We start from the raw sequence: 23,880 nt of genomic DNA, 5'->3' as shown, positions 1-23,880 counted from the left end.
GTGTCTAGGCTGAGTATACACAGGACTGCACTCATTACATTGTGTCTAGGCTGAGTATACACAGGACTGCACTCATTACATTGTGTCTAGGCTGAGTATACACAGGACTGCACTCATTACATTGTGTCTAGGCTGAGTATACACAGGACTGCACTCATTACATTGTGTCTAGGCTGAGTATACACAGGACTGCACTCATTACATTGTGTCTAGGCTGAGTATACACAGGACTGCACTCATTACATGGTGTCTAGGCTGAGTATACACAGGACTGCACTCATTACATTGTGTCTAGGCTGAGTATACGCAGGACTGCACTCATTACATTGTGTCTAGGCTGAGTATACGCAGGACTGCACTCATTACATTGTGTCTAGGCTGAGTATACGCAGGACTGCACTCATTACATTGTGTCTAGGCTGAGTATACGCAGGACTGCACTCATTACATTGTGTCTAGGCTGAGTATACGCAGGACTGCACTCATTACATTGTGTCTAGGCTGAGTATACGCAGGACTGCACTCATTACATTGTGTCTAGGCTGAGTATACGCAGGACTGCACTCATTACATTGTGTCTAGGCTGAGTATACGCAGGACTGCACTCATTACATTGTGTCTAGGCTGAGTATACGCAGGACTGCACTCATTACATTGTGTCTAGGCTGAGTATACGCAGGACTGCACTCATTACATTGTGTCTAGGCTGAGTATACGCAGGACTGCACTCATTACATTGTGTCTAGGCTGAGTATACGCAGGACTGCACTCATTACATTGTGTCTAGGCTGAGTATACGCAGGACTGCACTCATTACATTGTGTCTAGGCTGAGTATACGCAGGACTGCACTCATTACATTGTGTCTAGGCTGAGTATACGCAGGACTGCACTCATTACATTGTGTCTAGGCTGAGTATACGCAGGACTGCACTCATTACATGGTGTCTAGGCTGAGTATACGCAGGACTGCACTCATTACATTGTGTCTAGGCTGAGTATACGCAGGACTGCACTCATTACATTGTGTCTAGGCTGAGTATACGCAGGACTGCACTCATTACATTGTGTCTAGGCTGAGTATACGCAGGACTGCACTCATTACATTGTGTCTAGGCTGAGTATACACTATGAGTGCTGCGGCCAGCGCTGTGACTGCACTCATTACATGGTGTCTAGGCTGAGTATACACTATGAGTGCTGCGGCCAGCGCTGTGACTGCACTCATTACATGGTGTCTAGGCTGAGTATACACTGGACTCTGAGTGGTAGTCCACCGATGTCATTCACATTGCGGGCACATCCCCGAAGAATGTGCCCGCAAAATTATTAAACAGCGGCGGGCGTTGGGAGGCCGGCAGTGTGGCGGGCAAAATGGGGATGTGTCGGGAGCATTTTTGGAGCGCTGCATGATGTCACGCACAGCCGCTTCGAGGAAAAAAAATGGCACTGGACCACCTACCAGCACAGCCAGGTGTTGACCTTTAATCGATGCATCTGCAATTAAATCGCAGACGCATCGCGGGGCGCCACACACATGATGGCCGGCCTTGCCCTGAGCTGGGCGGCCCCCAGCATGTGAGGAGATGGACGCAGATCTTGCTTTAGTCAATCTCTGTCCTGTGTCACTTGGCCAATCCCGGCCCTGTCCTGTGTCACTTGGCCAATCCCGGCCCTGTCCTGTGTCACTTCGGCCAATCCCGGCCCTGTCCTGTGTCACTTCGGCCAATCCCGGCCCAGTCCTGTGTCACTTCGGCCAATCCCGGCCCTGTCCTGTGTCACTTCGGCCAATCCCGGCCCTGTCCTGTGTCACTTCGGCCAATCCCGGCCCTGTCCTGTGTCACTTCGGCCAATCCCGGCCCTGTCCTGTGTCACTTCGGCCAATCCCGGCCCTGTCCTGTGTCGCTCGCTCAATCCCGGCCCTGTCCTGTGTCGCTCGCTCAATCCCGGCCCTGTCCTGTGTCACTTCGGCCAATCCTGGCCCTGTCCTGTGTCGCTCGCTCAATCCCGGCCCTGTCCTGTGTCACTTCGGCCAATCCCGGCCCTGTCTGCATCGCTCGGCCAATCCCGGCCCTGTCCTGCGTCGGTCGGCCAATCCCGGCCCTGTCCTGCGTCGCTCGGCCAATCCCGGCCCTGTCCTGCGTCGCTCGGCCAATCCCGGCCCTGTCCTGCGTCGCTCGGCCAATCCCGGCCCTGTCCTGCATCGCTCGGCCAATCCCGGCCCTGTCCTGCGTCACTCGGCCAATCCTCACTGTGCATGTCTGCAGATCTGTCACTCATACACTGAGGACTCTGAGGGATACACAGCACGCACCTTCCTCCTAATGCGGCAGGGATGGGAGACTTATTTCTCCGGGTATAATCCTTTCTGTTACTTTCTGTATATTGTTCAGATGAATACTACACATCCATCTATTCATATAAATATTAATGTGGCTTTAATTGCTATTTTAGGGCATTTCAGCGGCCCTCCTGCTGCTATGGAACTACACATACCATCATGCCCATGCCACAGTTTTGCTATTAGGAGAGGCTAAGCCTGTGGCAAGGCTTGCTGGGATGTGTAGTTCCATAGCATTTGGAGGGCCACGTGTCCTGGAGGGTTGTACCGCATCTGTATACTGATAACCTAGCGCTGCGATGTTTGACACATGGTAGGAGATACACAATAGCTCTCATTGGAGATGGGATATAACCGGTTCTATATACCACAGCCTGGCTCGGCTAGATGTGCGGTCAGACGCAGGCCAGCTGAGGGCGGGAGGTGACGGCTCTGGAGTTGAGAGAAAAGTTTCTGTCCCCAGTATAACACGGAGGCTGGCAGCTGCCCCCCCGCATTGCTATTCTGCGTCTGCAGGTGCCGGGCATTGTGCGCTGACCTCCTGCCCCGTAGCAGCAGCGTTTCACTAAAAGCCTCCTTTTCATAACCCAAATAGGCTCTGGGATCCTCCCCAGCTATCTCCTTCCATCTATCTCCTTGCCTGACTGATCTAATAGTATAATGGAGAAAAGAGCTCCTGGCCTTCCTAGCAAGCGGCCCCGTGTGCAATCGCGGTTCAGAGACACAATCGGAAGGATTGAAAGACAAGTTAGCGGGTTACATGAACATTAGCTGCAGCACGCCGCGTCTCGGCACTCTCCCCACACACCGTGAAAGATTTGTGCGTTTCCTACTTCATTTAACTCTGCCAGTAGCTGTGCCGGCAATCCGTCCTCACAGGGCCTGCTGCCGACACCTAGACACGGGGCAATGTATTTATATCTGCATGTACTGTATGTGGCTCAGCCGTCCTCTCTCCCCCTCTTACCACACATACGTGCTGGGGAATTACACGTATAACATGTATTGTATTACTGCCTGTAATCTGTCTCTGATTAACCCCATCTGTCAGGTCAGAGAGTCACCAAATCTATCTACACCCTGGAACATGAGGGCAGTAACATGGGCACTCACCTGAACCAACCTGTTTAGATGCAGTCAGCCGGCCGTCCATCCCATGTCTCATTTCCTATAACCTTCCCGATAATGAGTCATATGCAGGAAAACGTCCTCACTGTATGATACATCCGTGTTACAGACCGGGCATCTGGCACACATGGGGGAAACATCTTCCTTCATGTCCAGAACTCTCAGCTCCTCACTGTATGATACATCCGTGTTACAGACCGGGCATCTGACACACATGGGGGAAACATCTTCCTCCATGACCAGAACTCGCAGCTCCTCACTGTATGATACATCCGTGTTACAGACCGGGCATCTGACACACATGGGGGAAACATCTTCCTCCATGACCAGAACTCGCAGCTCCTCACTGTATGATACATCCGTGTTACAGACCGGGCATCTGACACACATGGGGGAAACATCTTCCTCCATGATCAGAACTCGCAGCTCCTCACTGTATGATACATCCGTGTTACAGACCGGGCATCTGACACACATGGGGGAAACATCTTCCTCCATGACCAGAACTCGCAGCTCCTCACTGTATGATACAGCCGTGTTACAGACCGGGAATCTGACACACATGGGGGAAACATCTTCCTCCATGACCAGAACTCGCAGCTCCTCACTGTATGATACATCCGTGTTACAGACCGGGCATCTGGCACACATGGGGGAAACCTCTTCCTCCATGACCAGAACTCGCAGCTCCTCACTGTATGATACAGCCGTGTTACAGACCGGGCATCTGACACACATGGGGAAACATCTTCCTCCATGACCAGAACTCTCAGCGCTCACTGTATGATACAGCCGTGTTACAGACCGGGCATCTGACACACATGGGGAAACATCTTCCTCCATGACCAGAACTCGCAGCTCCTCACTGTATGATACAGCCGTGTTACAGACCGGGCATCTGGCACACATGGGGGAAACATCTTCCTCCATGACCAGAACTCGCAGCTCCTCACTGTATGATACATCCGTGTTACACACCGGGCATCTGACACACATGGGGAAACATCTTCCTCCATGACCAGAACTCGCAGCTCCTCACTGTATGATACAGCCGTGTTACAGACCGGGCATCTGACACACATGGGGGAAACATCTTCCTCCATGACCAGAACTCTCAGCGCTCACTGTATGATACATCCGTGTTACAGACCGGGCATCTGACACACATGGGGGAAACATCTTCCTCCATGACCAGAACTCTCAGCGCTCACTGTATGATACAGCCGTGTTACAGACCGGGCATCTGGCACACATGGGGGAAACATCTTCCTCCATGTCCAGAACTCGCAGCTCCTCACTGTATGATACATCCGTGTTACAGACCGGGCATCTGACACACATGGGGAAACATCTTCCTCCATGACCAGAACTCTCAGCTCCTCACTGTATGATACATCCGTGTTACAGACCGGGCATCTGGCACACATGGGGGAAACATCTTCCTCCATGACCAGAACTCGCAGCTCCTCACTGTATGATACAGCCGTGTTACAGACCGGGCATCTGACACACATGGGGGAAACCTCTTCCTCCATGACCAGAACTCGCAGCTCCTCACTGTATGATACATCCGTGTTACAGACCGGGCATCTGACACACATGGGGGAAACATCTTCCTCCATGTCCAGAACTCGCAGCTCCTCACTGTATGATACAGCCGTGTTACAGACCGGGCATCTGGCACACATGGGGGAAACCTCTTCCTCCATGACCAGAACTCGCAGCTCCTCACTGTATGATACATCCGTGTTACAGACCGGGCATCTGGCACACATGGGGGAAACATCTTCCTCCATGTCCAGAACTCGCAGCTCCTCACTGTATGATACAGCCGTGTTACAGACCGGGCATCTGGCACACATGGGGGAAACCTCTTCCTCCATGACCAGGACTCTCAGCTCCTCACTGTATGATACATCCGTGTTACAGACCGGGCATCTGGCACACATGGGGGAAACCTCTTCCTCCATGACCAGAACTCGCAGCTCCTCACTGTATGATACAGCCGTGTTACAGACCGGGCATCTGGCACACATGGGGGAAACCTCTTCCTCCATGACCAGGACTCTCAGCTCCTCACTGTATGATACATCCGTGTTACAGACCGGGCATCTGGCACACATGGGGGAAACCTCTTCCTCCATGACCAGAACTCGCAGCTCCTCACTGTATGATACAGCCGTGTTACAGACCGGGCATCTGGCACACATGGGGGAAACATCTTCCTCCATGACCAGAACACGCAGCTCCTCACTGTATGATACAGCCGTGTTACAGACCGGGCATCTGGCACACATGGGGGAAACCTCTTCCTCCATGACCAGAACTCGCAGCTCCTCACTGTATGATACATCCGTGTTACAGACCGGGCATCTGACACACATGGGGGAAACATCTTCCTCTATGACCAGAACTCTCAGCTCCTCACTGTATGATACATCCGTGTTACAGACCGGGCATCTGGCACACATGGGGGAAACATCTTCCTCCATGACCAGAACTCGCAGCTCCTCACTGTATGATACATCCGTGTTACAGACCGGGCATCTGGCACACATGGGGGAAACCTCTTCCTCCATGACCAGAACTCGCAACTCCTCACTGTATGATACATCCGTGTTACAGACCGGGCATCTGGCACACATGGGGGAAACATCTTCCTCCATGACCAGAACTCGCAGCTCCTCACTGTATGATACAGCCGTGTTACACACCGGGCATCTGACACACATGGGGAAACATCTTCCTCCATGACCAGAACTCGCAGCTCCTCACTGTATGATACAGCCGTGTTACAGACCGGGCATCTGACACACATGGGGAAACATCTTCCTCCATGACCAGAACTCGCAGCTCCTCACTGTATGATACATCCGTGTTACAGACCGGGCATCTGACACACATGGGGGAAACATCTTCCTCCATGACCAGGACTTGCGGCGCTCACTTGTCGCTCATCTCACTCACCTGCAGGGTGTGGAATTTATACAGAGCGCTTCATGGGGTTGGGCAGATTCCAGATAAGGGGCTTTAATTGTACATTAATTGGATCCCCATGCCTAACCTATACTCCAGTCACTGCCTCGGCGTCTCCGGCCCATCTATATTACTGTTACAGTATAAGAATCTTGTGGTGCACCTTCTCTATACTAGGTGTAAAAGAGACGGCCGGAAAGGGGCGTATATATGCTTACACCCGCAGTTGCATTGAGCATGTGACGCGGCGTTGGAGCGTGAGCACTGGGAAAGCACGCACGTTACACTGCGCAGCCGCAATGTCTCCCTCTTCCTCCTGTCAGGCGTCTCGCGCTGCGTTAATGTCTCGGCTTTATGAAGCAGACGTTATGGGAAAGCATTGATCTTCCTCTGCACTCTGCTGTCTCATTTCCTGACTCACTCTGCCGCCTCTTTATTTCCAATTTCACCCCTTCACTGGTTTTATTGATATTAGGCACCCGGGAGCTCAGTTTTCCCCAAATATGACAAATCCAGCAGCTAAAAGTCCACATTTATCTGAGGCTGAGTTCTCTCGGATGAACGCTTTCTCGCAGAGAAGATGACACAATTTCCATCTATTATCCGTAAAGCTCCCTGATAGTCCGATGTGCTACCGTGCCGCTTGTCCTCAGACTCCTGGGAACGACTCCAGTCTTTAATTAATCAGCGGACGGGAGGAAACCACCAAGGAATCAATAGTAAAACAACTTAACAAACCTCTAAGTTCACGTTTGCCCTTCCCGGCAGCGGCGTCTCCGGATGAGGCATTTTCCAAGGTTTTGTTGTGATGATATTGTGCAGATTACAGAGGTGGCGGCTGTTCGGTGGCCATGACAGAGCAGCAGGACACGTACTTGTCACCCGCTTATGTTATGCCTTGGCTAACTTGGGGCCCGAAGTCTAATGGGAGCCCCTGTCTTCCCCAGGGACAACGCAGTGTGAAAACAGTAAGGTCTGGCAACAAAGTTTAGGCGTCTATATAATGTGATAGGGACACTGGGAAGATTATAGATGTCCCAGGTTTCTACACTCCAGGGAAATGGTGTAGCCAGATCTGGGGAAGGCTTCTCTGTAGTAAGAGCTGGTGTAAGGGTTCTCCGGAGTGAATGGAGAGAGGCCCAGTTTGGGTGTCCTGTCCTCACAGCAGGCTGGTTAGCAGCTACAGCTGCAGGGTGTATGTAAAAGGGTGCGTCAGTCTGCATGCTCTGTGTCTCGCTACCTGGGGAAGAGGCTGGAAGTCCATGCAGGGAGAGACGCCGGTGTACAGCTACCTGGCTAATGTGTCTGGGAGTGGGACGCTGGCTTCACTGCAAATAGTGCGAGGCTGTAACATGTGCGCCATATTGCTGAACTGTTCCTGGCTACTGCCGTGCAACGTGCGGCCGCTACTCCTGCACACATCATTGGCTTACGGTACCTGTGATAAGTAGCCAGGGTCAGGACCACAGGTACCGGAGCCCAGAAGTGACCAGTCCAGTAGAAGGGAATCCTGACTGCGAGGCACAGAGACTGATATAGGCCAGCACAGGGTTTCCCAACACCAGTCCTCAGGAAGCCCTGACATGGCAGGTTTTCCAGGTTTCCTAGTCAGCGCACAGGCATAGCTGTTCCTGGCTGATACAGCCTCAGCTGGAGCTAATTATTCCTGTGTGATACTGAGATCTGGAAAACATGCACTGTTAGGGGTCCCTAAGGATTGAAGTTGTGCAGAGACATGAGAGAGAGCGCTGTGTAACAGACAGGTGAAATACGGGGTGTGAGAGTGAATGGGGCCCTCTGCTCGCAGAACCATACATAAGGAACGACTGGTTTGAGCTCCTTAGGAAATCCGATGGAGTTATTTGGGGGTTGAAGTTTGTCTTGGGGTGTGTGCCAGACTTTCCTGCTAATATGGCAGCATGGATAAAAGCATCGCATACATAGGTCTCCTGCTGTCAGGCTGAATGGTACCCAATCATGTGATGTCCCCGGTAACCGTCCCGCTTGCTGATGTAGGGTGCGGCACCAGGGCAGGATGGGAAGTTAGTGTGTGGTTGGGATGTCACACAGAGGGAACGCCGTCTGTCTCGGATATGTCTGTCATTATCCCCTGAGCGCTGTCACGGATCCATACTGCGGTGTATAATGAGCCTGAGCGCTGTCGCGGATCCATACTGTCGTGTATAATAAGCCTGAGCGCTGTCGCGGATCCATACTGCCGTGTATAATAAGCCTGAGCGCTGTCGCAGATCCATACTGTCGTGTATAATAAGCCTGAGCGCTGTCGCGGATCCATACTGCCGTATAATAAGCCTGAGCGCTGTCGCGGATCCATACTGCCGTATAATAAGCCTGAGCGGGGAGTCCCTGTGCTGGGAGCTGTCAGCGTTAGCCACAGACAGTCTGACATCACTGGGGCCATTATGCAGGTAACAGCGGAGTAAAGGCTTATCCAAAGTGACCAATCAGATGCTGTCTTTCATTCTCATAACTGCTTTGGAAATATGTCAGTAAGAATTTGATTGGTGGGACACTGCAGCCAGGTCCCAGGACAGGACAGGCTGTTCCGTACACTGGGGGCACATTGGGTTACACGACAAGGTCAGATGGTACATGTATGCAGGACACGTTATACGGCAAAGTCAGACAGTACATGTATGCAGGACACGTTATATGGCAAGGTCAGACAGTACATGTCTGCAGGACACATGTTATACGGCAAGGTCAGACGGTATATGTATGCAGGACATGTGATACGACAAGGTCAGACGGTACATGTATGCAGGACACATGTTATACTGCAAGGTCAGACAGTACATGCAGGACACGTGTTACATGACAAGGACAGATGGTACATGTAGTACATGTATGCAGGACACATGTTACACAACGAGGATCAGATGGTACATGTAGTACATGTATGCAGGACACGTTATCTGACAAGGTCAGGTGGTACATGCAGTACATGTTACACGACAAGGTCAGATGGTACGCACAGTACATGTATGCAGGACACGTGTTACACATCAAGGTCAGATGGTACGCACAGTACATGTATGCAGGTCACGTTACACGGCAAGGTCAGATGGTACGCAGAGTACATGTATGCAGGTCACATTACACGGCAAGGTCAGAGTGTATGCACAGTACATGTATGCAGGACACATGTTGCATGGCAAGGTCAGATGATATGCACGGTACATGTATGCAGGACACATGTTACACGGCAAGGTCAGATGGTATGCACGGTACATGTATGCAGGACACGTGTTGCAAGGTCAGATAATACGCACGGTACATGTATGCAGGACACGTGTTACACGGCAAGGTCAGATGGTACGCACGGTACATGTTTGCAGGACACGTGTTACACAGCAAGGTCAGATGGTACGCACGGTACATGTATGCAGGACACGTGTTACACATAAAGGTCAGAGTGTGCGCACGGTACATGTATGCAGAGCTACATTAGGCAGAATAAAGCACTCTCCCCCCAGGCTGCCCCTCTGGTGAAAGCAGTTCTTAGAATGAGTGAAATGAGCAGCGTCTGCTGGAAGGAGACAGGTTATTAACCCTTCTGGTGAAGGCTGATCTGGGCCTGGTTCTCACATGTCCTGTGACTCTCTGCGTGTGGACGCTTTCAGGGTGTGCGTGGCGTAACGCGGCTGTATGCACGTTTTGACCCCACCGGCCCACTGCACCAATCACTCATACTAAAGGGTCACCTGGGGCCTTTCCCTGCCCCAGCGCCTCTGGCCGTGGCCCAAAGTCCAGGACGGGAGCTGTGCTAAGAAACCAGCGGCCATGGGTGCAGGGGGTACAGTACAGATGGGCCCAGGGGGACCCCGCATCACCCCTGTAGCCTTGTGGGGTCACAGATAAGTTAGCTAGGCTGTCAGACATGGTGTCCGGATGATCGATCGACAATGTATTGGTCGACATGAATTAGATCCACGTGTATAAAAGGTCGACAGTGCTTAATGTCAACAGGTTGAAAAGGTTGACATTTAATGGTCGACACATGTTTTGTTTTTTTCCACATACTTTGTCAACATTTCCTCGATTTGCTGTCCTCGTGGACATCTACTGGGGATGGTAACCCGTAACGAGCATGTCACATAACATGGAATATACAAGATACATGTCAGCCATAAGATTGTGGATCCATTGATCCTCGCCCGCCGGACATTGTGACATCAGCATCTATGGTGACCCCTTGTCCTGTCTGCCCCAGGTGCGTGCCATCCGGCTGTCGTTTGTGGGAGAGCTGGGCTGGGAGCTGCATATGCCCAGAGAGGCCTGTGTTCCTGTGTACCGGGCTGTCATGAGAGCTGGAGCCAAGACTGGCATTGCCAACGCTGGGTACAGGGCCATCGACTCCCTCAGCATTGAGAAAGGTAATGGCGGGCAACAACCACGGGGGCAGAGGAAACGTTACAGCGTCACTAGAAGCTTTTCTCTAACGTCCTAGTGGATGCTGGGGACTCCGTCAGGACCATGGGGAATAGCGGCTCCGCAGGAGACAGGGCACAAAAGCAAGCTTTTAGGATCACATGGTGTGTACTGGCTCCTCCCCCCCATGACCCTCCTCCAAGCCTCAGTTAGGTTTTTGTGCCCGTCCGAGTAGGGTGCAATCTAGGTGGCTCTCTTAAAGAGTTACTTAGAAAAAGTTTTTAGGTTCTTTATTTTCAGTGAGTCCTGCTGGCAACAGGCTCACTGCATCGAGGGACTTAGGGGAGAGATTTTCAACTCACCTGCGTGCAGGATGGATTGGATTCTTAGGCTACTGGACACCATTAGCTCCAGAGGGAGTCGGAACACAGGTCTCGCCCTGGGGTTCGTCCCGGAGCCGCGCCGCCGACCCCCCTTGCAGATGCTGAAAATTGAAGAGGTCCGGAACCAGGCGGCAGAAGACTTTCAGTCTTCCTCAGGTAGCGCACAGCACTGCAGCTGTGCGCCATTGTCTGTCAGCACACTTCACACAGCGGTCACGGAGGGTGCAGGGCGCGGGGGGGGCGCCCTGGCAGCAATGTAGAATACCTGTATGGCGAAAAATACATCACATATAGCCCTTGAGGCTATATGGATGTATTTAACCCCTGCCAGATATCACGATCTCCGGAGAAGAAGCCCGCCGAAAAGGGGGCGGGGCCTATTCTCCTCAGCACACAGCGCCATTTTCCCTCACAGAAAGGCTGAGGGGAAGGCTCCCATGCTCTCCCCTGCACTGCACTACAGAAACAGGGTTAAAACAGAGAGGGGGGGCACTGATTTGGCGATATAAATATATATTAAATGCTATAAGGGAGGAACACTTATATAAGGCTATCCCTGTATAAATATAGCATTTTGGTGTGTGCTGGCAAACTCTCCCTCTGTCTCCCCAAAGGGCTAGTGGGTCCTGTCCTCTATCAGAGCATTCCCTGTGTGTGTGCTGTATGTCGGTACGTGTGTGTCGACATGTATGAGGAAAATGTTGGTGAGGAGGCGGAGCAAATTGCCTGTAATGGTGATGTCACTCTCTAGGGAGTCGACACCGGAATGGATGGCTTACTTATGGAAGTACGTGATAATGTCAACACGCTGCAAGCCGGTTGACGACATGAGAGGGCCGGCGAACAAATTAGTATCTGTCCAGGCGTCTCAAACACCGTCAGGGGCTGTAAAATGCCCATTTACCTCAGTCGGTCGACACAGACCCAGACATGGACACTGATTTCAGTGTCGACGGTGAAGAAACAAACGTATTTTCTTTTAGGGCCACACGTTAAGGGCAATGAAGGAGGTGTTACATATTTCTGATACTCCAAGTACCACAAAAAAGGGTATTATATGTGAGGTGAAAAAACTACCTGTAGTTTTTCCTGAATCAGATAAATTAAATGAAGTGTGTGATGATGCGTGGGTTTCCCCCGATAGAAAATTATTGGCGGTATACCTTTTCCCGCCAGAAGTTAAGGCGCGTTGGGAAACACCCCTCAGGGTGGATAAGGCGCTCACACGCTTATCAGAACAAGTAGCGGTACCATATACAGATAGGGCCGTACTTAAGGAGCCAGCTGATAGGAGGCTGAAAAATATCCTAAAAAGTTTACACACACATGCTGGTGTTATACTGTGACCAGCGATCGCCTCAGCCTGGATGTGCAGACCTGAGGTGGCTTGGTCGGATTCCCTGACTAAAAATATTGATACCCTTGACAGGGACAGTATTTTATTGACTATAGAGCATTTAAAGGATGCATTTCTGTATATGCGAGATGCGCAGAGGGATATTTACACTCTGGCATCAAGAGTAAATGCGATGTCCATATTCTGCAAGAAATGTTTATGGACACGACAGTGGTCAGGTGATGCAGATTCCAAACGGCACAAAGATGTATTGCCGTATAAAGGGGAGGAGTTATTTGGGGTCGGTCCATGGGACCTGGTGGCCACGGCAACTGCTGGAAAATCCACCGTTTTTTACCCTAAGTCACATCTCTGCAGAAAAAGACACCGTCTTTTCAGCCTCAGTCTTTTCGTCCCTATAAGAGTCATATCTGCCCAGGGATAGAGGAAAGGGAAGAAGACTGCAGCAGGCAGCCCATTCCCAGGAACAGAAGCCCTCCGCCGCTTCTACTAAGTTCTCAGCATGACGCTGGGACCGTACAGGACCCCTGGATCCTACAAGTAGTATCCAAGGGGTACAGATTGGAATGTCGAGGCGTTTCCCCCCTCGCAGTTTCCTGTAGTCTGCTGTACCAATGTCTCCCTCCGACAGGGAGGCAGTATTGAAAATAATTCACAAGCTGTATTCCCAGCAGGTGATAATAAAATTACCCCTCCTACAAAAGGAAAGGGGTATTACTCCACACTATATGGTGGTACTGAAGCCAGAAGGCTAGGTGAGACCGATTCTAAATCTGAAAAATTTGAACACTTACAAGGGTTCAAATCCAGATGGAGTCACTCAGAGCAGTGATAGCACAAAGGGACTATATGGTGTCCCGGGACATCAGGGATGCTTACCTCCATGTCCCAAAAATTTGCTTTTCTCACCAAGGGTACCTCAGGTTCGTGGTACAGAACTGTCACTATCAGTTTCAGACGATGCCGTTGGATTGTCCAAGGCACCCCGGGTCCTTACCAAGGTAATGACCGAAATGAGGATTCGTCTTCAAAGAAAATGGACGACCTCCTGATAAGAACAAGGTCCAGAGAACAGTTGGAGGTCGGAGTAGCACTATCTCAAGTAGTTCTACGACAGCACGGGTGGATTCTAAATATTCCAAAACCGCAGTTGTTCCAACGACATGTCTGCTGGTCCTAGGGACTGGACACAGTCCAGGAAAAGGTGTTTCTCCCAGAGGAGAAAGCCAGGGAGTTATCCGAGCTAATCGGGATCCTCCTAAAACCAGGAAAAGTGTCAGTGCATCATTGCACAAGAGTCCTGGTAAAAATGGTGGCTTATTACGAAGCGCTTCCATTCGGCAGATTTCACGCAAGAGCTCTTCAGTGGGATCTGCTGGACAAATGGTCCGGATCGCATCTTCAGATGCATCAGCGGATAACCCTATATCCAAGGACAAGGGTGTCTCTCCTGTGGTGTTTACAGAGGGCTCATCTTCTAGAGGGCCGCAGATTCAGCATTCAGGATTGGATGCTGGTGACCACGGAGGCCAGCCTGAGAGGCTGGGGAGCAGTCACACAGGGAAAAAATTTCCAGGGAGTGTGATCAAGTCTGGAGAATTCTCTCCACATAAATATACTGGAGCTAAGAGCAAATTTATAATGCTCTAAGCTTAGCAAGGCCTCTGCTTCAAGGTCAGCCGGTATTGATCCAGTGGGATAACATCACGGCAGTCGCCCACGTAAACAGAAAGGGCGGCACAAGAAGCAGGAGGGCAGTGGTCAAAACTGCAAGGATTTTCGCTAGGCGGAAAATCATGTGATAGCACTGTCAGCAGTGTTCATTCCGGGAGTGGACGACTGGGAAGCAGACTTCCTCAGCAGGCACGACCTCCACCCGGGAAAGTGGGAACTTCATCGGGAAGTTTTCCGCATGAGTGTGAACCTTTGGGAAAGACCAAAGGTGGACATGAGGGAGTCCCGCCCGAACAAAAAACGGGACAGGTATTGCGCCAGGTCACGAGACCTTCAGGCAATAGCTGTGGACGTCCTGGTAACACCGTGGGTGTAACAGTCGGTGTATGTGTTCCCTCCTCTGCTTCTCATAACCAAGGTATTGAGAATTATAAGACGTAGAGGAGTAAGAACTATACTTGTGGCTCCGGATTGGCCAAGAGGGACTTGGTACCCGGAACTTCAAGAGATGCTCACAGAGGACTAATAGCCTCGGGAGCTAAGATGGAATTTGCTTTCAGCAAGAACCATGTCTGTTCCAAGAGGAACCGTGACATTTGCCTCTAAGAAAGGACCTGCTCCAGCAGGGACCTTGTCTGTTCCAAGACTTACCGCGGCTGCGTTTGACGACATGGCGGTTGAACGCCGGATCCTAAGGGAAAAGGCATTCCGGAAGAGGTCATACCTACCCTGGTCAAAGCCAGGAAGGAGGTGACCGCACAACGTTATCACCACATGTGGTGAAAATATGTTGCGTGGGTGAGGCCAGGAAGGCCCCACAAAAGAATTTCAACTGGGTCGATTTCTGCACTTCCTGCAAACAGGAGTGTCTATGAGCCTCAAATTGGGGTCCATTAAGGTTCAAGTTTCGGCCCTGTGGATTTTCTTCCAGAAAAAATTGGCTTCAGTTCCTGAAGTCCAGACGCTTGTCAAGGGAGTATTGCATATACAGCCCTTGTGTGCCTCCAGTGGCACCGTGGGATCTCAACGTAGTGTTGGGATTCCTCAAATCATATTGGTTTGAACCGCTCAAATCTGTGGATTTGAAATATCTCACATGGAAAGTGACCATGATGTGGCCCTGGCTTCGGCCAGGCGATTGTCAGAATTGGTGGCTTGGTCTTAAAAAAGCCCATATTTGATTTTCCATTCGGACAGGGTAGAACTGCGGACTCGTCCCAAGTTTTTCCTAAGGTGGTGTCAGCGTTTCACCTGAAACAACATATTGTGGTGCTTGCGGCTACTAGGGACTTGGAGGACTCCAAGTTGCTAGACGTTGTCGGGGCCCTAAAAATATGTAGATATATATATATAGATATATATATAGATATATATATAGATATATAGATATATATATATATATATATATATATATATATATATATATATATATATATATATAATTTCCAGGACGGCTGGAGTCAGAAAGTCTGACTTGCTGTTTATATTGTATGCACCCAAAAAGCTGGGTGCTCCTGCTTTTAAGCAGACTATTGCTCGTTGGATTTGTAGTACAATTCAGCTTGCACATTCTGTGGCAGGCCTGCCACAGTCAAAATCTGTAAATGCCCATTCCACAAGGAAGGGGGCTTATCTTGGGCGGATGCCCGAGGGGGTCTCGGCTTTAAAACTTGGCCGAGCAGCTACGTGGTCAAGGGGGAACACGTTTGTAAAATTCTACAAATTTGATACCCTGGCTGAGAAGGACCTGGAGTTCTCTCATTCGGTGCTGCAGAGTCATCCGCACTCTCCCGCCCGTTTGGGAGCTTTGGTATAATCCCCATGGTCCTGACGGAGTCCCCAGCATCCACTAGGACGTTAGAGAAAATAAGATTTTACTTACCGATAAATCTATTTCTCGTAGTCCGTAGTGGATGCTGGGCGCCCATCCCAAGTGCGGATTGTCTGCATTACTTGTACATAGTTATTGCTACAAAAATCGGGTTATTATTGTGGTGAGCCATCTTTTTTTAGAGGCTACTTCATTGTTATCATACTGTTAACTGGGTTCAGATCACAAGTTGTACGGTGTGATTGGTGTGGCTGGTATGAGTCTTACCCGGGATTCAAGATCCTTCCTTATTGTGTACGCTCGTCCGGGCACAGTACCTAACTGAGGCTTGGAGGAGGGTCATGGGGGGAGGAGCCAGTACACACCATGTGATCCTAAAAGCTTGCTTTTGTGCCCTGTCTCCTGCGGAGCCGCTATTCCCCATGGTCCTGACGGAGTCCCCAGCATCCACTACGGACTACGAGAAATAGATTTATCGGTAAGTAAAATCTTATTATTACATTGTAACTGTCTCTAAACATCACAACCGAGGAATCCGCTATTGTATGCTGTGTGTGTGGCAGCAGGCGGGTAAATGATACTACGTTACACAGTATGTGGCAGAATGGTCATTTACTGTCATCACACATCATGTCCGCACAGCGACAAACACGTTCCCCGGTCACATAACTACACCCCATTCCCCGGTCACATAACTACACCCCATTCCCCGGTCACATAACTACACCCCGTTCCCCGGACACACAACTACACCTCGTTCCTCGGTCACATAACAACACCCCGTTCCCCGGTCACATAACAACACCCCGTTCCCCGGTCACATAACAACACCCCGTTCCCCGGTCACATAACAACACCGCGTTCCCCGGTCACATAACAACACCGCGTTCCCCGGTCACATAACAACACCCCGTTCCCCGGTCACATAGCTACACCCCGTTCCCCGGTCACATAGCTACACCCCGTTCCCCGGTCACATAACTACACCCCGTTCCCCGGTCACATAACAACACCCCGTTCCCCGGACACATAACTACGCCTCGTTCCCCGGACACATAACTACGCCTCGTTCCCCGGACACATAACTACGCCTCGTTCCCCGGTCACATAACTACACCCCGTTCCCCGGTCACATAACTACACCCCGTTCCCCGGTCACATAACTACATCCCGTTCCCCGGTCACATAACTACACCCCGTTCCCCGGTCAAATAACTACACCTCGTTCCCCGGTCACATAGCTTCATCCCGTTCCCCGGTCACATGACTTCATCCCGTTCCCCGGTCACATAACAACACCCCGTTCCCCGGTCACATAACAACACCCCGTTCCCCGGTCACATAACAACACCCCGTTCCCCGGTCACATAACAACACCCCGTTCCCCGGTCACATAACAACACCCCGTTCCCCGGTCACATAACAACACCCCGTTCCCCGGTCACATAACAACACCCCGTTCCCCGGTCACATAACAACACCCCGTTCCCCGGTCACATAACAACACCCCGTTCCCCGGTCACATAACACCACCCTGGTCACATAACTACACCCCGTTCCCCGGTCACATAACTACACCCCGTTCCCCGGTCAAATAACTACACCTCGTTCCCCGGTCACATAACACCACCCTGGTCACATAACTACATCCCGTTCCCCGGTCACATAACTACACCCCGTTCCCCGGTCAAATAACTACACCTCGTTCCCCGGTCACATAGCTTCATCCCGTTCCCCGGTCACATGACTTCATCCCGTTCCCCGGTCACATAACAACACCCCGTTCCCCGGTCACATAACAACACCCCGTTCCCCGGTCACATAACAACACCCCGTTCCCCGGTCACATAACAACACCCCGTTCCCCGGTCACATAACAACACCCCGTTCCCCGGTCACATAACAACACCCCGTTCCCCGGTCACATAACAACACCCCGTTCCCCGGTCACATAACAACACCCCGTTCCCCGGTCACATAACAACACCCCGTTCCCCGGTCACATAACACCACCCTGGTCACATAACTACACCCCGTTCCCCGGTCACATAACTACACCTCGTTCCCCGGTCACATAACTACACCTCGTTCCCCGGTCAAATAACTACACCCCGTTCCCCGGTCACATAGCTTCATCCCGTTCCCCGGTCACATGACTTCATCCCGTTCCCCGGTCACATAACAACATCCCGTTCCCCGGTCACATAACAACACCCCGTTCCCCGGTCACATAACAACATCCCGTTTCCCGGTCACATAACACCCCGTTCCCCGGTCACATAACAACACCCCGTTCCCCGGTCACATAACAACACCCCGTTCCCCGGTCACATAACAACACCCCGTTCCCCGGTCACATAACACCACCCTGGTCACATAACTACACCCCTTTCCCCGGTCACACAGCTACACCCCGTTCCCCGGTCACACAGCTACACCCCGTTCCCCGGTCACACAACTACACCCCGTTCCCCGGTCACACAACTACACCCCGTTCCCCGGTCACATAGCTACACCCCGTTCCCCGGTCACATAGCTACACCCCGTTCCCCGGTCACATAGCTACACCCCGTTCCCCGGTCACATAGCTACACCCCGTTCCCCGGTCACATAACTACACCTCGTTCCCCGGTCAAATAACTACACCCCGTTCCCCGGTCACATGACTTCATCCCGTTCCCCGGTCACATAACAACATCCCGTTCCCCGGTCACATAACAACACCCCGTTCCCCGGTCACATAACAACATCCCGTTCCCCGGTCACATAACAACACCCCGTTCCCCGGTCACATAACAACACCCCGTTCCCCGGTCACATAACAACACCCCGTTCCCCGGTCACATAACACCACCCTGGTCACATAACTACACCCCTTTCCCCGGTCACACAACTACACCCCGTTCCCCGGTCACATAGCTACACCCCGTTCCCCGGTCACATAGCTACACCCCGTTCCCCGGTCACATAGCTACACCCCGTTCCCCGGTCACATAGCTACACCCCATTCCCCGGTTCTCTCTTCTTGTCTTCTGGTTATTATGGTTCCCAAATGATGAATGTTATTAATCCAACAAGCACAGACGTCATATACATTAAAGGCCTGACTGGTTGTTGTATGCCCTGCGCGCGTGTAGAGGAGCCGCTGCCCTGCGCGAATGTAGAGGCGCTGCTGCCGTCGCCCTGCGCGCGTGTGGAGGAGCCGCTGCCGTCGCCCTGCGCGCGTGTGGAGGAGCCGCTGCCGTCGCCCTGCGCGCGCCCTTGCGATCGGCTGTGCGAATGGATTCTTCATTAAATCCATCGCTCAGAAACGATCCACTTTGTCCCCGTACGACGTGCGGTGCATGCGAAGTTGTGACCTGATCGCAGCGGAAATAACTAGCGTGCGATCAGGTCTGAATGACCCCCCATGTTCCCCATTTTTGCGTTTAGGCTGCTAATGTGTACACAATTGCGAATGAGTTGCGATGTGTGCGACATCTTGTGGCTGATGGGAGTAGTAGTTTATTGCCGCAGTCACTGCGCCCAGTGCGGGGATGTCCCCGGCAGCCCTTCCCCCACTAGAACGGCATTTAGAACATGACAGAAGCTGGAAATTCTGCACACGGCACATTGGGTAACAGTAATAGAGCAGACATATTTCCTGGCAGTATTCAGCCCTTTCTGCAAGTCCCCATTGCCGGATACAGGGGAACGCCGTTACCCAGCAATGGAAACTGCTCAGCAAATTGTCGTAGAGTAAGAAAAGCCCAAAGAAACCTCCATAGAAAGAAACTTATTTATCAAGCAGAGAAAATCTTTCTAAGTTCTGACATGTTTGTTTAATAAAGCAGCATTTACTGTCCTACCAAAGTGGCTGCACCTGCATTTCTCACCTGTCCCTCTCCTTACCTGTGTCCCTCTCCTTACCTGTGTCCCTCTCCTTACCTGTGTCCCTCTCCTTACCTGTGTCCCCTCTCCTTACCTGTGTCCCTCTCCTTGCCTGTGTCCCTCTCCTTGCCTGTGTCCCTCTCCTTACCTGTGTCTCTCCCCTTACCTGTGTCCCTCTCCTTACCTGTGTCCCTCTCCTTACCTGTGTCCCTCTCCTTACCTGTGTCCCTCTCCTTACCTGTGTCCCTCTCCTTACCTGTGTCCCCTCTCCTTACCTGTGTCCCTCTCCTTGCCTGTGTCCCTCTCCTTGCCTGTGTCCCTCTCCTTACCTGTGTCTCTCCCCTTACCTGTGTCCCTCTCCTTACCTGTGTCCCTCTCCTTACCTGTGTCCCTCTCCTTACCTGTGTCCCTCTCCTTGCCTGTGTCCCTCTCCTTGCCTGTGTCCCTCTCCTTGCCTGTGTCCCTCTCCTTGCCTGTGTCCCTCTCCTTGCCTGTGTCCCTCTCCTTGCCTGTGTCCCTCTCCTTGCCTGTGTCCCTCTCCTTGCCTGTGTCCCTCTCCTTGCCTGTGTCCCTCCCCTTACCCTGTGTCCCTCCCCTTACCCTGTGTCCCTCTCCTTAGCCTGTGTCCCTCTCCTTAGCCTGTGTCCCTCTCCTTGCCTGTGTCCCTCTCCTTGCCTGTGTCCCTCTCCTTGCCTGTGTCCCTCTCCTTGCCTGTGTCCCTCTCCTTGCCTGTGTCCCTCTCCTTGCCTGTGTCCCTCTCCTTGCCTGTGTCCCTCTCCTTGCCTGTGTCCCTCTCCTTGCCTGTGTCCCTCTCCTTGCCTGTGTCCCTCTCCTTGCCTGTGTCCCTCTCCTTGCCTGTGTCCCTCTCCTTGCCTGTGTCCCTCTCCTTGCCTGTGTCCCTCTCCTTGCCTGTGTCCCTCTCCTTGCCTGTGTCCCTCTCCTTGCCTGTGTCCCTCTCCTTGCCTGTGTCCCTCTCCTTGCCTGTGTCCCTCTCCTTGCCTGTGTCCCTCTCCTTGCCTGTGTCCCTCTCCTTGCCTGTGTCCCTCTCCTTGCCTGTGTCCCTCTCCTTGCCTGTGTCCCTCTCCTTGCCTGTGTCCCTCTCCTTGCCTGTGTCCCTCTCCTTGCCTGTGTCCCTCTCCTTGCCTGTGTCCCTCTCCTTGCCTGTGTCCCTCTCCTTGCCTGTGTCCCTCTCCTTCCCTCTCCTTGCCTGTGTCCCTCTCCTTGCCTGTGTCCCTCTCCTTGCCTGTGTCCCTCTCCTTGCCTGTGTCCCTCTCCTTGCCTGTGTCCCTCTCCTTGCCTGTGTCCCTCTCCTTGCCTGTGTCCCTCTCCTTGCCTGTGTCCCTCTCCTTGCCTGTGTCCCTCTCCTTCCCTCTCCTTGCCTGTGTCGCTCCCCTTACCTGTGTCCCTCTCATCCCTCTCCTTACCTGTGTCCCTCTCCTTACCTGTGTCCCTCTCCTTACCTGTGTCCCTCTCCTTCCCTCTCCTTACCTGTGTCCCTCTCCTTACCTGTGTCCCTCTCCTTCCCTCTCCTTACCTGTGTCCCTCTCCTTGCCTGTGTCGCTCCCCTTACCTGTGTCGCTCCCCTTACCTGTGTCCCTCTCATCCCTCTCCTTACCTGTGTCCCTCTCCTTACCTGTGTCCCTCTCCTTGCCTGTGTCCCTCTCCTTGCCTGTGTCCCTCTCCTTGCCTGTGTCCCTCTCCTTGCCTGTGTCCCTCTCCTTGCCTGTGTCCCTCTCCTTGCCTGTGTCCCTCTCCTTGCCTGTGTCCCTCTCCTTGCCTGTGTCCCTCTCCTTGCCTGTGTCCCTCTCCTTGCCTGTGTCCCTCTCCTTGCCTGTGTCCCTCTCCTTACCTGTGTCCCTCTCCTTGCCTGTGTCCCTCTCCTTGCCTGTGTCCCTCTCCTTGCCTGTGTCCCTCTCCTTGCCTGTGTCCCTCTCCTTGCCTGTGTCCCTCTCCTTACCTGTGTCCCTCTCCTTACCTGTGTCCCTCCCCTTGCCTGTGTCCCTCTCCTTGCCTGTGTCCCTCTCCTTACCTGTGTCCCTCTCCTTGCCTGTGTCCCTCTCCTTGCCTGTGTCCCTCTCCTTGCCTGTGTCCCTCTCCTTGCCTGTGTCCCTCTCCTTGCCTGTGTCCCTCTCCTTGCCTGTGTCCCTCTCCTTGCCTGTGTCCCTCTCCTTGCCTGTGTCCCTCTCCTTACCTGTGTCCCTCTCCTTACCTGTGTCTCTCCCCTTACCTGTGTCCCTCTCCTTCCCTCTCCTTGCCTGTGTCCCTCTCCTTACCTGTGTCCCTCTCCTTGCCTGTGTCCCTCTCCTTGCCTGTGTCCCTCTCCTTGCCTGTGTCCCTCTCCTTGCCTGTGTCCCTCTCCTTGCCTGTGTCCCTCTCCTTGCCTGTGTCCCTCTCCTTGCCTGTGTCCCTCTCCTTGCCTGTGTCCCTCTCCTTGCCTGTGTCCCTCTCCTTGCCTGTGTCCCTCTCCTTGCCTGTGTCCCTCTCCTTGCCTGTGTCCCTCTCCTTGCCTGTGTCCCTCTCCTTCCCTCTCCTTACCTGTTTCCCTCCCCTTACCTGTGTCGCTCTCCTTGCCTGTGTCGCTCTCCTTGCCTGTGTCGCTCTCCTTGCCTGTGTCCCTCTCCTTGCCTGTGTCCCTCTCCTTGCCTGTGTCCCTCTCCTTGCCTGTGTCCCTCTCCTTGCCTGTGTCCCTCTCCTTGCCTGTGTCCCTCCCCTTGCCTGTGTCCCTCCCCTTGCCTGTGTCCCTCCCCTTGCCTGTGTCCCTCCCCTTACCTGTGTCCCTCTCCTTACCTGTGTCCCTCTCCTTACCTGTGTCCCTCTCCTTACCTGTGTCCCTCTCCTTACCTGTGTCCCTCTCCTTACCTGTGTCCCTCTCCTTACCTGTGTCCCTCTCCTTACCTGTGTCCCTTTTGCTTTGCTTCCTGTGTTACTTTTCTTCCTGTTACATTTCTGGAGGAGAATTGGTCCCTTGATCTTCCAGAGTTGGACACTGAGTTTTGTCATCTTCTCTGCACTTTGATTGTGCTTTAAAGTGTAACATGAAACGCACCTGAATTCTATGACAATACAGCGATGACGAGAATATAAAACCAACGTTTCATTTCCCTTAAGCGCCTCTCTGTGTTTAATCTGGGGTCTCATTAGAAATGAAAAGATAGTGACATTTGCAGGGAGAGATAAATGACCGCGTCGCTGGGCAGTTGTCTCTGTCTGATTGGGGGGGGTCTTCATGACATATTACAGTGAGGAATACTTAGAGCCACTCAGCGTTCCTGACTGGTAGAAAGAAGCGTCAACATCTTAATGCAGGATCACAGCGGAGACGGTGGCTGTCACGTAGCTGATGTGTGGCCTTAATGAGCGTCCCCGGCTGCTCCTCTGCCGCCCTGCGAGGGGCATCACCGTCAGTCACTGCTGTATAATCAGAGGGGTCTCTACGGTGCATCACATCACAGCAATGAGATATTAATGCTGTCAGTGTTGTCACTGGGAAATTATGGACAGTCTGTGCTGAAACATGGCGCTAATTCTCCCACGTCCCCGCAGCAGACTCCGACGCCTTCTAATTAGAACACTCTGATCTCTATTCTACCAGAAAGCCAAATTGTCTCACAGCGAGCGGGAACATGAGTCCACACAAGTGTTTTCTAGCTCCAGATTTTGTCCTTTACATTTATACAGACCGGTGGCCCCCAGGGGCCCGTGAGCAGCGTCTCCCTATGGCGGTCTTGTGTAGACTCTGCTACTCTCATGGCTCTCCATGTCGCAGTGTGCATTGTAAGCCCATGGCTTTACCAGATTGCTCTCCCAGCTTATCTGGTTCCCCGGGGAATGATCACGTACGTTTGTGTCACCCACAAGGGCAGGACGACACCTTTTACCACCAAATCTGTCACTTTTATAGAGCCCCTGAATAACCGTGATCCCAGGAC

The 23,880-nt window shown here is 52.3% G+C and overlaps 1 protein-coding gene across 3 annotated transcripts in view; it reads left to right on the top strand.

Moving 5' to 3' along the window:
- The window catches only part of SARDH (sarcosine dehydrogenase), a 64,812-nt gene that overhangs the window by 15,067 nt on the left and 25,865 nt on the right, over window positions 1-23,880 (top strand). For all 3 annotated transcript variants that reach the window (XM_063935846.1, XM_063935845.1, XM_063935844.1), the window contains exon 4: window positions 10,679-10,841. In XM_063935846.1, coding sequence (XP_063791916.1) covers window positions 10,679-10,841 — 163 coding nt within the window. The remainder of the gene's footprint in view (window positions 1-10,678; window positions 10,842-23,880) is intronic.

The sequence above is a fragment of the Pseudophryne corroboree genome, chromosome 8, assembly GCF_028390025.1.
Source record: "Pseudophryne corroboree isolate aPseCor3 chromosome 8, aPseCor3.hap2, whole genome shotgun sequence".
NCBI classification, from domain to species: Eukaryota; Metazoa; Chordata; class Amphibia; order Anura; family Myobatrachidae; genus Pseudophryne; species Pseudophryne corroboree.
The sequence above is the reverse complement of the archived record's forward strand: the minus strand, read 5'-3'. Positions and strand labels throughout refer to the sequence as shown.